Source organism: Xenia sp. Carnegie-2017, unplaced genomic scaffold, assembly GCF_021976095.1.
Source record: "Xenia sp. Carnegie-2017 unplaced genomic scaffold, XeniaSp_v1 HiC_scaffold_22, whole genome shotgun sequence".
NCBI lineage: Eukaryota > Metazoa > Cnidaria > Anthozoa > Malacalcyonacea > Xeniidae > Xenia > Xenia sp. Carnegie-2017.
This window is the reverse complement of record NW_025813485.1, coordinates 3,464,280-3,479,074: the sequence shown is the minus strand read 5'-3', so window position 1 is coordinate 3,479,074 and position 14,795 is coordinate 3,464,280. Positions and strand designations below refer to the sequence as shown.

The 14,795-nt window shown below is 32.6% G+C and overlaps 2 protein-coding genes across 5 annotated transcripts; both read left to right on the top strand.

The window, feature by feature from the left end:
- The first annotated feature begins 493 nt into the window (after nucleotides 1–493).
- On the top strand, nucleotides 494–9,486 carry LOC124446037 (potassium voltage-gated channel subfamily H member 6-like). Of its 4 annotated transcripts, XM_046996833.1 has the most exons (8): nucleotides 494–775; nucleotides 1,304–1,369; nucleotides 5,233–5,637; nucleotides 6,197–6,605; nucleotides 7,048–7,247; nucleotides 7,330–7,582; nucleotides 8,254–8,456; nucleotides 8,658–9,486. In XM_046996833.1, the coding sequence occupies exons 3-8, from the start codon at nucleotides 5,236–5,238 to the stop codon at nucleotides 9,027–9,029; spliced, it is 1,839 nt and encodes a 612-aa protein (XP_046852789.1). In that variant the 5' UTR covers nucleotides 494–775; nucleotides 1,304–1,369; nucleotides 5,233–5,235; the 3' UTR covers nucleotides 9,030–9,486. The 4 variants fall into 4 exon arrangements, with proteins under 4 accessions (XP_046852789.1, XP_046852788.1, XP_046852787.1 ...); XM_046996832.1 differs by lacking the exons at nucleotides 494–775; nucleotides 1,304–1,369 and adding an exon at nucleotides 1,734–1,965; XM_046996831.1 differs by lacking the exons at nucleotides 494–775; nucleotides 1,304–1,369 and adding an exon at nucleotides 2,501–2,655.
- Nucleotides 9,487–10,227: 741 nt separating this feature from the next.
- LOC124446721 (ribose-phosphate pyrophosphokinase 2-like) lies at nucleotides 10,228–14,382 on the top strand. Its single transcript, XM_046997583.1, has 9 exons — nucleotides 10,228–10,268; nucleotides 10,370–10,589; nucleotides 10,934–11,117; nucleotides 11,450–11,548; nucleotides 11,699–11,823; nucleotides 11,918–11,972; nucleotides 12,114–12,232; nucleotides 13,644–13,803; nucleotides 13,940–14,382. Exons 2-9 carry the CDS (start codon nucleotides 10,468–10,470, stop codon nucleotides 14,030–14,032), a joined length of 957 nt encoding a protein of 318 aa, XP_046853539.1. The 5' UTR covers nucleotides 10,228–10,268; nucleotides 10,370–10,467; the 3' UTR covers nucleotides 14,033–14,382.
- The last annotated feature ends 413 nt before the right edge of the window (nucleotides 14,383–14,795 follow it).

The following is a 14,795-nucleotide window of genomic DNA, read 5'->3' as shown; positions in this document are numbered from 1 at the left end:
GTTGCGAAGCTCGTGTCTTAGATATTGAGAGGTTGGGCTGAGAACGAATGAAATAAAAAGAGCCAATTCAAATTAAGCAGTTTGTGATTTTAAAGCTGTCTTTCTTATAAATAACAATTTGAAGTGAATTCAATCTGCTTGACGAGTTCGTGAGTTAGTTTTTGATTTGACTTTACTACAAGATGAATAAGACAATTATACTTTCAAATGTACAATATAACTGTTACTGCTACTCGTATATTTACTCTGTTGGAGCTACGATCACGTAGCAATGTATGAATTGTTTCAAACGGATTATTTACATTGTGGGATTTGAAAGCGTCGTTGAAATTTGAACAATCGAGCTGAAATTCTCACGCCACCACTACTATTCAATGTCAATGAAAATGTAAATTATGTTTGTGTGGCACTGCTCAATATACTTTTGCAGCAATTTGAAAGTAATGTTGTAATTCTCCGTTATGAAAAAGAGAACCTGAAGCTTCTCATCCGCGTATTAGCCTTTTTGATGCACGATTTCGTAAACAATCGCTGTGTGAGACATAATTAAACAAATAAGTAGCTAGAAAACCTATTTTTTATCCTCGACAACGGGTACTAGTAAGTTGATGATGCCGTTTTTAATCGCAACATCTGTTCTCACTACTTTATTGGAAATCCACAGTTCATTCCGCATTTTTATTTCAACATAATCGTTCACCAAGAAATCAGTATTGTTGCATCGATCCTTCTATAAATCATTTGAAGAATTGGAAAGTCAATTGGTGACAACACTGTATGTTAAGCAATACATTATTATGACTATCTTTAAAATATTATTTTATCGTTACAATTAACTAGTTGTTCCATAACGTATTCGATGTTTTGTGTCTTTATAACAGTAATTGATATCAATTGATGGCAAATAAAATAATTTAAAAAGTCAGTTTTAATCAAAATTTAAATGCTTTTGTTCTTTTCAATTCAGTCGTGTGGGTAATATGCCATTTTGCGGCAGACTCAAATATACAAAATTTTTATCGACAATTATGGATGAAGTTTGAGGCAGCAATGTCTCTGATGGTTATTCATTGCTGAAATCAGTTCAATTGAAACTGATGAATTCCGAGTTTAGTCGAAATTTTTGCTTTTTACGAGCAACTTGTGATAGATTTAAATTTGTAAATCCAAAACAACGTTGACGGACTGAAACTTGCTTTAAGAATGTCTGAAGTTTATGATTGTAATGTGTCTAAAAATTGCATCTATATTTAGCAAAATTATTATCTGTGTGTATAATAGATGTTTTATTTTGGTTTTCAAGAGTTTTCAATGTTATGAAGTCAATGAATTCGAGCAAGAAATATTTCATATTAGTGATAAACTGTTCGTAAGTATTTTGTAAAACATGTATGTAGATATATATATGCGTACAATCGATCTCATGATATCAGATAAATTGGGTGCTTTCAAGTTTCAAACTCTTTATGAATAATTGTAGTTATAGATTTGGCAACCTTTCTATTCTTAAATATATATGATAAATTAGTCCATTTTCTTCAATGCTAATAGACGTCTTTACAAATCATCATATTTAATTCAAAAACGTACGTGATTTGTCATAACTGAAAACTATTTCAGATACTGCGGCACGGACTTTTCAGCATGTGGTATAAATTTTTGTTTCTGCATGATATTTAGATAACACAAAAATTATATAACTTGTGAGTGCTAAATATTTGCATATCTGTCGAAAAGGATGAATTTTTATAAAAGCTGCTACGTTTTCGTGTTATTGTTGGCTTTACGTACCCTGTGAGGTTTGCAGTCTCACTGTGATAGTTAGGAAAAACTTAAACAAATTTTCTGTGGTGATTTCATCTGTTGCATTCCAGTAAATATTGATGGCATAATAAAGTGTTGATAAGCTGTTGATGTGTCTGTTGATAGAAGATAATTTTCGTGTGCAACTTTGAGCAAATGAAGGTATAAATACATGAAATATAAAAAATTTATCTTTAAAGTTTTATATAAAAATGCATATATATGTATCTCGTGTCTGTCGTGCATTTTTAGAGTATATATATGTAATTATATATCGTAAAATAATTTTATGCCTTTGCTGTATGGTCATCTTGTCTATTTTTTTCCAGTTTTTGATCACGATTATTTCTTAAATGATTATTACAAAGTAAACCTTCGATTGTTTGTAAGCTATAGTGTTACTTGATTGGTAATGTTACTTGTGATGTTACTTTCTTTTTTATTTCTGAAAAGCAACATATAGAGAGCACAAGAAGAGTGAAAATATTTGTCAACTTACGAAACAATGAAGTTGACTTGTTGTCGTAACTGTATATAATACCTCACTTGCAACTCTTCAGTCCTCTATGAAAAACATTTCACCGAAGTTTTTCCAAATGTACGCTCAATACTTCATGCTAATTTAAGATGATTAACTTTGACGTAAATATTCAGTAAGTGTCTAATTTAGAACTCTTGTTGAACAATGTATTTGCATGCGATCACACCTGTTCTCATAGTCTCCACTATAGATAGTAGAAAGACGGCATAATTCATGCTCAAGTTGCTATTTGATAAAAAATATACGTAATCATGAAAAGTACTTCATCTTCGCCCTCTAATTCAAAGACTGTATGGCAAAGAGTATTCGAGGTATCCTCTTTTATGTTGACAATGTCATTACGAAGACATTACTGCTATAACGTTTGTTTCTTGCGTTGACATATGTTTATAGTAGAATGCTAATGATATATTTTATGCAAAGGCATCGACTCGAGAGAATCAATCATGAAATCGCGGTTATGTGTTTTATATCTGTTTCCTTTTTTATTATAACATTCTTCGCTTTATCCAGGCATTATTTTAAATTAGCTGTACGTAGCTGTTAGTTTAGTGCATTCATGATCACTTGTCATACTATAAGATGTGTTAGAACTAATTATATTTTACCAATGTAGTTCTTTTCAATTAGATCGATTTCTTGCTGAGCTTTTTATCTTTTGTGTGTGTAGCTATGCAATATATGTTAAAGTTTTTTCTTGGTTCAATTACAGACACTCAGATATTACTATTTAAATAATATTTGCCTGATCTTCATTGAAAAAATGAAACTGTAGGACGTACCTTTTTTGTTGATTTCAAAATGCTTATGTCTGTATTTTGATTATGTTTTAATAATTTTATAAATTTTTCAAGTTTCCTATGCCTGGGAGTCGTCTTTCGATTGTTTGCTTCTTGTATAATTTGGGTTGAAATCACTAGGAAGATTTTCGTCCAGTCATGAATTCGTGCAGTCATGAAAACGTCATCCTCTGCTTAATATAAAATTGTAAAAATGCATTCATTGATTCCTAAGCAAACAAGTTTTTTAACCACTAAAGTGATGTTTATAAATTTTGAAAAAAGTTGAAACATATTTCACATTTCTATAATACTGCAATGGCACAAAGTACAAATCTTAGCCAGCAGTAGCACTTCGGAGTATTTCTTTTTAGTTTTTATCAGATATTCATACATAGAGATGCTTTCAATTGCTATATACTTTAAATATAGAGACGCTTGTTTTTTTTTACTTTAGTTCGATTGCTATAAATTGATTACAAAAATACAAATTTCCTTGGTTCATACAAAATAAAATCGTAAACGATTTGTTGCATGGAAACGCGTTAGTTCATCAATTATTAAAACTTCATTAGCTACAAACCAATTTTAAATAGCTACATTAATTATTCAGTTAACTTTTAGTAAATTTTGTTTGAAATTATGCTGCCGAGGCACGAATATTGTACAAAAATACTTAGTTAATTGCTTGAGTTGTAGATTTTATCTACATTCGGTAAGCGCTTTCTCACTATCTTAGTCCGACTTTATACATATTTTAATACATCGCTTAACTTTCAAAAATATTCTTTCGTCATTTTTAATTTTCTTTTTGGAAATTCATTGGCTTAAATTTTGAACATAACATGTGTTCAGCTTTTAATCACTTGTTTACGATGTCATAAACATATAATATTTAGAAAATTGGATAATTTTGAAACATTGGCTCTTTCATGTATCAATGCATATTTTTGTCTATCTCGACATTACACAAAGGAAATTACTTCAACGCATTCCTAAACCAAAAAACGATCTTACGCATGCAGGTATTGATGGTTTATAATGTCCATTATATTGTTGATAAAATAGATAAAAACTTATCTGAGGTCATGCATGGGTGTGTCCTTGTACTACATTATGGAAAGTTTTCAATTGTTTTACACCATTTTTATTACAATTTTGGGAGAAATCTGACTTTATAAAGTTTTCCAAATCATTAGTAAATTATTTGGTTTACTCTAATCAAACACAGCTGGCTGTGCTAAAGAATTTGTTTCTCAGCAACGCTACTTACGAGCAAGAACTCAAAAGGAACATCAAATAGTTTAATTTTATCTTCTTATCCATTAAAAGAAACCCAAGCGAACACAAGATGGTTAATTTAGTCCAAATAATGTCTTCATTTAATTATATAAATGATATTTGACATAAAACAACTTAAACACGCGATTACTAAGCCCTTTATAACCGAGCCTGAGGTCTTTACGGAGAAATATCGGACCGAGGTCTTTTTGAACGGATAGAGCTAGTAGGGCGAGATTTGTACAAAAAGATAGAGGTCCGATATTTCTCAGTAAAGACAGAGAGAGTGAGGTTATTAAAAGGTTTATTATAAGGCATTATTTGACATAAAACGAAGCTTGCTTTCTTTCTCGTTGCTTCGAGCCTTCATCAGAATGAGGAAATTATTTATTACACTTGCTTTTACACTTGCTTTTTAAACATTATAATGCCTGGATTACCAAACTTTAAACATAATAATATATTTATATTTGTAATATTTTAGCAAAATAATTACTGATGTGCATGCATGCGCACAATGCGCGCACAACCATTGCTGGTACAATCCACCAGCTGACCAAAATTATTGCTTTCACTGCCAGCTATAAGAACTTGAGAAGCATGGAATTAAGTTTTTTAGGCAGCAGGTACCATTGCTTGTTAAGAGAGCTTTGTCATACAAACATCTGAATTTTCAGTAGTAATATATTGCAATTCACTCACTCAGTTCAAGGTCTGCTCATTGAGCCAAAACAATGGTATGAATACATGATCTTCATATACAAGCAAAGTTGCTCAGTCATTATAAATTACTTATAGTGTGTCATTGTTTGTGTTTTCTCTTCGAAGGTGATGTCTTTGAGTCCATCAGTAAGTTACAAAGCAGCTGAACCTACCATTCATTCACGAATAATCAGACATGATTCCTTGTCAAAAGCTATTTGGGATTGGATCGTTTTGCTACTGGTAATTTACACTGCAATCGAAGTACCGTACAACGTTGCGTTTATAGTACCGTTGCACAAGAAAGTGTCGCTAAAAGATAATATATGGGAGATTCTCAATCTTTGTGTGGATATTCTTTTTATTGTCGACGTGATCATTAATTTTCGCACTACTTACGTTGAGGGTAGAACTGTCAAAGTTGTAAGTAACCCTAGAAAAATTGCCTGCAATTACTTAAGGACGTGGTTCTTTGTCGACTTTGTCTCAGCGATGCCATTTGAGTTAATTTCCCTCTTGAGTTCACAAAAGGTAAGTTATAGATCCATCATCACAAAAGATTGATTGAATACCATGCACTCTTTATTGTTTCTTCACACTTTTAGAACAATATGTAATTGTGATCGATTCAGAGCTAGCAAACAATTAAAACAGAGAAATCAAGCCTTGCTCAATGTTTTATATTTTATGTGCTCTCCTTATCTAGCCTTGCAGTGCACTTAACTTTTGTTGTAGATGGAAGGCAAAGGTGGAAGAAAATTGAAAATTGGGTGAGGGTGGGAGGACAATAATCGCATATTTATATTGTATAATCCCGAATAAAATTTGATTTCAACAAAAAGTAAAACTGTAAAACATGCATTAGCTCCGTTAATACTCCATCATTCGCTGTCCTTTATTTAAAGAAAATCAAAGTGAGCAGTTATTTCATTTCCTTTTTTAACATTTTTGACTGGTCCTTACGAATCCTTGAAGAATTCACACGTTCTCATTCTGATGTTAACTGCTGACCTTTTTTCCTGTGTTATTTTATAACAGCATACAGTATGGAAGTTACTGCACTGGAATTCTTTTTATTTTATTTTGACAGGGCTTTGTCAATTTGATAAGTCTCTTGAAAACTGCACGACTTCTGAGGCTGGTTCGTGTCGCAAGAAAATTGGATCGCTATTCCGAGTATGGCATAGCTGTAATATTCTTGCTTATGGGATTATTTGCATTATCTGCTCATTGGTTTGCCTGCATTTATTATGTTATTGGAAGAAACGAGAGAGAACATCATGCCAATTGGATTAACGTACTATCTCGTGGACTGAGTGGCACGTCATGTAACACACATCACAATATTACCCGATTGACTTTGAATGTATCGATGACACAAAGCTATCTTTCAGCCATGTACTTTACTGTAAGCAGTCTCACTAGTGTCGGATTTGGAAACGTAGCAGCTAACACAAATGCCGAAAAGGCTTTTGCAATCTGTGTCATGTTGGTCGGTGGTAAGTATACATTAAATAATTGAATTATATATTACACTATAACTTGGCATTTGTTTAAGATCTTGATTCTATGGGTAAAATTTTCGCAAATGAATTTTTCTAAGTTTATTTGCTTTCGCAAAAATGAGCAAATGAATAAAATGAACTTTTATTGACTGGCGTAAGGAATTTTTTGTTATCCATTGGATAGTAAATTTTTCAAACTTGTATAAAGGTGGTTATATTTTTTTTACGACTATGAAACTTTGTGATTCCTCAACCAATATTATATTTCATTGAATATCCAGTTCAAATCGTAGATTTTCCCCTTTCCATAGACTTTCGAAGCGCTCATAAACATTGCTATCCAGTGAATAGTGCTATTTGGTCTTTGTGCAACCGGTCTCTGAATTTTAATGCTAAAATAATCATATCGAGTGATTTTTTGGTTTATTCCCACTAGCTTTGATGTTTGCCACAATTTTTGGTAATCTTACTGCTATCATACAACGTTTGTATCTAACCACATCCAAGTATCATAAAGATCTAAGTACTGTTCGCGAGTTTATCCACTTTTATGAAATACCCTCGCCTCTAAGTGATAAGTTGGAAGATTACACAAAGAATATTTGGGCACAGACAAAAGGAGTGAGCGTAAAGAAGGTAAGTGTTTCTTTAATGTGTTTTTTTTTTTTTTATCAAAACAATTGTCTTTATGACCAACATTATTTTTTGTTGACTTCAGGTTTTGGAAATTTTTCCTGAGTCGCTTCAAACAGATATCTGCTTTCATTTATGCCAAGGACTGTTCACCACGGTATCAGCGTTTCAGGAGGCCGATGAATCTTGCTTGCGAGCATTGTCGATGAAGTTTCACTCATTGCACTGTTTACCTAAGCAGTATGTAGTCAAGCAGGGTGATCCTATTCAGGAGATTTATTTTATCTGCAGTGGGAATGTACAAATTGTTAGAGATGGCAGAACTATGTTAACCTTGAGTAAGTGCTTTAATTGTTGATATTCATGGTAATAAATTACATTTATGTGTCTATTATGTTGTCGTTGATATGTTCACGTCAAGGATGAAACTATACTTAACCCTTTATCTGGCAATTTTTTCATTTCGTTTCCTAATTGTTGCAAATTTGTAAAAGTATCCACGAGCTAAGCGGAAAACCTCCGGCACTTACAAGTATTGTTACATTTGAATCTATTTCTTGTCATTTTCATTCATAATAAATAGAAGCCGAGGGAGAACTGGGTGGGGTCAATGGTCAAGCATCTAGATGTCAAATATACATTTTTTTATATTTCATGCATTCAATCTACAGCGAACAAGTTGAACAGCAAATAAATAAAAATTGTCCTGTCTTAAAAAGAAATGTTTCAACTTCATTGGTAACATTTCAACATAGCTTATAGTTGAATGATTTGATATCACTAAGAGCAAATTTTATCAATTCAATTTTGATTACACAGGTTTTGCATGAAATGTTTCATTGTTCCATTGTAAAGTAACTATAAAATTTATATGAATATGTTGAAGAAAAAGTATGCAGTTAAAATCTATGTAATTGATAGTATGAGAAAATATTCTTAAGTGCATGACTGGAAATATAACATAGAAAATATTTCGAACATTGCAATGGTGTTTTTCATTACTTTGCAGCATCGGGAGATGTAATCAGTTGTGACTATCGAAGCCCGAACCATATACCGAAGGCTAACGCAGATTTAAGCGTCATTGGAATAGCTGAAATACAATCAATCAATTACGAGGACTTGTTGGAATGCCTTCGAGCTCATCCTGCATTTGGAGATGTCTTTTTCCAAAGGCTAGAGGGATCCTACAGTTTGGAAGAAGAGGAAGAGGTAACAATCTCCACCATACTTTCATTTGTCATTTTAATTCTCTTAATAATCTAACCTTCAAACGTCCAAAAGTTTCCTTGAACGAAGGAATAAGAAACATAGCTATGGCTTATGATGAACGTTTTGAACTAAAATGATGACCGTATGTAGCTATATTGTTATGTTCAAACAATTTACGTGAATTTTTGACTTTCCATTTAGTGCTGTGAGGAAAAAACAAAGTTCCCACATTCCTTCATTAATGCTCGTAAAGAACTATCATATTTTAAACTATCTCCTTCGTCCCATAAACAAAAAACTTCAGCGAACGGATCAACTTGCATTCAAATTCAAGAAACTTCATTTACAACAAACTGTGCAGGACCATCACATAATAAAAAGGAAAAAGAAGAAGCGGCTTCGAACAATTTACTTAATAAAAAAATCAACATGGAGCAAAAACTAACACAACAACGTTTGGATGTGATTGAAAGTAAATTAAATGAAATGGAAGATTCTATAAGGAAAAACTTTAATTTAGTTATAGATATGATCAAAAAAGATAAACGTGAAAAAACTAATGAAATAGATTAAAAATTAAAAATGATCTATCAACTATACTATACGAGCTACAGAGTCCTCATACTCTCCCAATACTTTTGTTGTAAGGCAAATGTTTCTGTGGGCATATTCCTGTGGAAAAGAAAGCCGGTCTAAAGTTCGGACTGGCTTCACACTGCTGTAAGAGCAGTTGGATTTTTGTTTGATTGGTTCTTTGTTGGCCACTGGTATAAAGCAAAGTTTAAGACTTCTGTTTGATTATTATATAGTCTTAATTGTTAACAAATCTTCAGGAGACCGCTTCTCAGTTACTTATCTCAGGACATTATAATTTTTTAATTATGTATATATTTTTACTGTACTTAATTCCACAAATAACCGAATGTAAAAATGTTTAACAATTTAATGCGCACACCAAATTAATTATAGTTGTATTTACGAACAATAAACTGTGTTACCTTGCGAAATAAAAATTATGTTCAAAGTCTAACCTTAGTTTAGTCTAATTTATCCACTTTATAGTAGTCAATTTAATTCAAAATAGTCCTTAATTAGTTTATTCAAAATAACAATAAATAAAATTGTAAGACATAGCTACATATATATGTGTGTGTTAAACCACTTGCTTTTCGAAAATCACAATACAGGGTGTGTAAAAAACTGAACATTTAGGAAAACGTTGCCATAAATTCCTCATCGTCATGATTTGCAAAAACTTTTGTGGCACAAATAGATAGTTGCACTCCAATAGTTCATCTGACAGTAAAATTTTCGCAAGAATATTCATTTTTTGATGAGAATTGTGTTACCAAGAAGCACCCAGATGAAGTATTGGAAGTGCAACTACCTGTAATCCCACAAAGGTTTTTGCAAACTTTGAACGCTGTTGAATTTTGGCGAAGTTTTCCCAAACTGTTCAGTTTCTTCAGTTCGATACACTCTCTATAGTTGCCAAAAGCTATATCTCAGCCTTCCATCCTAGTATGTTTAGTGCTTTGATGACAAAGAAGGTGTCAATCAAAGAATTAGATTGCCTTTACTTGGTATTTATGAATTGAATGATTTCCCAATCTTGATTTTAGTTCTCAAAAATGATGCATACTTGTAAGCCCCCATAACTTTTCTTCGGGCGGTTTTCCAGTGGGGCTCCCCACGTTTCGCAATTGGTTTTCCCGCGTAAATTTGTTCATGTCTATGTTACATGAAGTAGAGCTCCTGTCTTCATCAATGTGCAATGTGCTTCTTTGTCAGCAAACAGCATGGCATCGTATGGTCAGTATGATTGTTATGTTATTTTGTGAAAGTGAAATTGAAAGTTGAAACTATTGTAAGCAAATTACAGACCGGGTTCAATAATTGTTTAAAGTTTGTAGATTTTTAGAACTTATTGAAAGTTACAGAAATATTGAGTGTGGCGACTGACGTTGTAGTCATTGAAGAAGATAACGTCAATAACGTGACTGCAGAAAAGATGCCTAATATTAAAGTATTTGGCGGTAGTTCTCATCCTGAGCTGGCAAAATTGATCTGTGAACGCTTAGGTATCAGCCTAGGAAAATGTACTTTAAAGAAATTTTCAAATAAAGAAACAAGGTGAATTTTTGTTTCTTCTTTCAAACTATGTTTACTTTATCGACATTTATATTTACCTTATCGAAATTTTGTGGTGTTACAATAGACAATGAGTTTAGCATCGCACTGTTAAAAAATCTCTTTGTTTTTATACTTTCTTCACCGACCACAAAGTGAAAGAAATAAAATAAAAGAACATCAAACAACTGAAACCAGATGTGGTTATTTATTAATTCACAGATTAATTCATGAAAATATTGTTGCCTTTTAATCATTTGGTTTAGCATTCTATGAATTGTAGAAAATGATTAAAAATGGCAAGTCATATTTAAAATCTAAGAAATAATTCAGATATTTTACATTAGTGTTGAGGTTGGTGAGTCTGTCAGAGGAGAAGACGTTTTCATTATTCAAAGCGGTTGTGGGGATATCAATGACAACTTGATGGAACTTCTTATTTTGATCAATGCTTGTAAAATAGCTTCTGCAGAAAGAGTCACTGCTGTCATTCCTTGTTTTCCATATGCACGACAAGATAAAAAAGACAAGGTATTTATTGCAATTACAGTGAATTCAAACAGTTTTCTTTTGTGATATTTTAAAATGAAGTGTGTATAACTGATCATACTACATTATGAGGTGCATATATGGCAAGTGTGAGGAGTGTGACAATTGCCAAAAATTTTTTACAATAATTCCAGTTGCCAAAAGACTCAATTAGTTTGCATGTGACAAGCAATAAAAACTATGAAAAAGTTGCTGGAATGTCATATTTTAGTTTGTCTAACAGAGCTTAACTTCCAACTGTAAGGTTTCATGATGATAGCTCACAATACAAGAAATCATTATTATTACTTAATTTATTTTTATTATTTATGCAGAGCCGAGCACCAATATCTGCAAAACTTGTGGCGAACATGCTCTCAGTTGCTGGTGCTGACCATATTATTACTATGGATTTACACGCTTCACAAATTCAAGTAAGATGAATTGTACTGAGATGAAAGAACTCCAGTGCTTCTTCTGGTTATTCAATTTATGTATTAGTTTTTGTTCAACATGATTTAGACATCGTGGGGTGGTACGTATGTTTAAGTTATCTAAAAACATTTGTTATTTTTTATTTTTAGGGTTTCTTTGATATTCCTGTTGATAACCTTTATGCAGAACCTGCTGTTCTGAAATGGATTAAGGAAAACGTTAATAACTGGAAAGAATCTGTGATTGTTTCTCCTGATGCAGGAGGAGCAAAAAGGTTTGTATGTTTAACCAATATTAACAAAATTTCCTTTTCTTGATCAAAAAGAATCAAAGATGTAGGTAAGCGACTATCATAATGATTAATTTAGGGTGACATCAATTGCTGATCGACTGAACGTGGAATTTGCTTTAATTCATAAAGAGGTGATATGAAAACAAAGATGTAGTTTTCAGTTGTAGGTTGTAGGGGGGTGGGGGAGGTTTGCCTTTTCTGAGCCCTCAGACAAGTTAAGTTTTCTTTCATTTTGTGTTATTGACAGTCTTGATGAAAATCGCATTTTCTAGAGGAAAAAAGCCAATGAAGTTGCAAGTATGGTGTTGGTTGGCGATGTAAAAAATAAGATAGCAATATTAGTTGATGACATGGCAGACACATGCGGTACTCTTGCCTTGGCTTGTCAAAAGTAAGTGTCAATATTTAGTATTTAATTGAAGATAATCATGGCTTGTCTTTTTTTTAAATTTAATCATGCCAATTAAAAAAAATCTTGATTATTTTGGGGCTCTAACATTCTGTCTTTTAAAAAATGGCCAACATGGAAGGAGCATGTTTAATAGAATTTTTTGCATTGAATTAAAACATTTACTATTATCTATTTAAGTCATATTGAGCATTCTTAACGTTTCTACACCGAATCTTGGCATATGTTTGTACACACATAACCATGCATACCTATGTTTGTACATACATAACCATGCATACCTATGTTTGTACATACATCACCATGCATACCTATGTTTGATAACCAATGGGTGCCAAAAGTTAACAACTTGCTATACTACAGAGTGTTCGTTCTTTTTGTCAACTTTTAACTTCTTATTGAGAAAATATAGACTTACAGTGGTCACTAAGCACATAGAAAATGCCAAATCATAATAACCATATTTTTGATAAACTATGCACTAATGGTCAGTAAGAACTAATCATGCTGATGGTAATGTAATCGCATTCTTTCATTGACCAATAAGAACCGCAGCTTACCCCAATACCCATTTTTTTAAACTTTGAGATATGTCATGCTTTCATTCGCAGTAGAGATTGTTCTCATGTTTAACGTCTTCTATGGGACAAAGAAAGTGATTTATCGGTTGTTAGTAAAGTCATTATATGCTTTATGCAAGAAATGGAAGACGGGAAATTAAGGGTTGAAAGCCAATAATAAGTTATGAAAATTGAGGAAAAGTTTTGGCATTATCTGAAGAAAGTTACAGCCAGAGGGACATTCGCACTCGAGTGTTTAGTAGCCTGGACAGCGTTAATGTACATGCTGTCAAGCAATGACTGACTAGGAGTGTGATAAAAATAAGTTCCATGGACGGAAGTTGATGATATGTAAGAGGCAGGACAACATGTTTGTACGAATAAGCATGTCAAATCACTTCTAGACGTGTTCACAGATAACACCCAAGATGCATATTGAACATAGTATAAACACAATCTGTTTTGCTCGAAAAAATAAGGCTTAGAGAGGCATGTCCTAATGGCTGCAGGTTCAGGAGGAAACTTCGTCTTACTGATATTCATTAGATTCTAATGATTAGAATATCAAACCACAGTTTGAACGAACGCAGAGACTGGACTGCTGATTGGCGGCCCAACCGTCCAAGGCCATATTTTGGGGACTAATCTTGATTTCTTTGCACAAGTGATGAAAGAGTTTATGTTAGAAGGATGACTCTTAAAACAATGGTCTAGGGGTAGCATCCCATTAAGAGTTTTTTATAGGCCTAGTTGTAGTGATTTTTTCCGCGATCAGCGGTTCTTTTTGACCGCAAGCAAAGCTTTCTCAAGTAATTATGTTTATTGTATGATAGATTAAAAGATGCTGGTGCCAAACAGATTTTTGCAATCTTAACTCACGGGATATTATCTGGACCGGCTTTAACTCGTATTGACGCAACCGATATAGAGGCTGTTGTTGTAACAAATACAATTCCGCAGGACGAGAAAATGAGAATTTGTTCTAGGTTGAAGGTGATCTATACTTCTTTATGTTAAAAATATTATACGTATTTCGTAGATTAAACACTCCCCATTTCAATTGTCTTTGCATGACATATTGTTTTTGTCTTAAGTGTTTACATGCCAATAAAGTTGTTATATTTTTAAGGTTATTGACATATCTATGATTCTTGGTGAAGCTATACGAAGAACGCATAACGGTGAATCAGTGTCTTACCTGTTTAATCATGTACCTTTGTAAAGCATGAAGATTAACTTAAATTTATGTGTAGTCAAATGTGTTGATGCAAAGGTAAATTCAACTTGTTGGTAATTTTGCAGTTTTTATATATATGCATGGTGCGGTTTTTCGTGTTTTACTGAAATAAGAATTTTGCCTTTGTTTTTGTTCACATTAATCCAAATGTTGATGTTCGCCAGTGCTCCATGGAATAATTAAAATTTTGGCGAATCTGGTATAGTTGAAAGACAAAGCTACTATTTACGTAAAACTTTTCACATATAACTTTTTGAGGGGGATGATCTATCTTATTGTAAAAAAAACATTTTTGAACGTAACTTATTTCAATAAAAGTAACCTTATCTATGTAATTGTGTCGAATTGAATATTTACGTAATTAGAACACACTTTACTGCTTAATAGGACACACCTTTTATTTCGTTTAAACGAATTTCGTTTTTTTAAACCTGCATGTTTAGGTACTTACTTTAGTACATAGTTTCTGATGTTATTGTGCAAAGAAATGACTGTGATCCTTGTGGATGATATAGTAATCCTAACATTTTTAATAAGTCGTCGATAGCTATTTATTTATTTATTTAACTTTCTGTTTTTTTAAGCTGGGTAATCGCAACAGCTTCCGCCTATTATAACTATCCCTAATAATGTCATGAACAAACATAAAATAGAAAGAACAACACATTTAGCAGTCGACAGATTATGACATGTGTTACAACACAAAAAATGGATATTCAAGCTCTAGGATCCTCTGTATCATAAATAT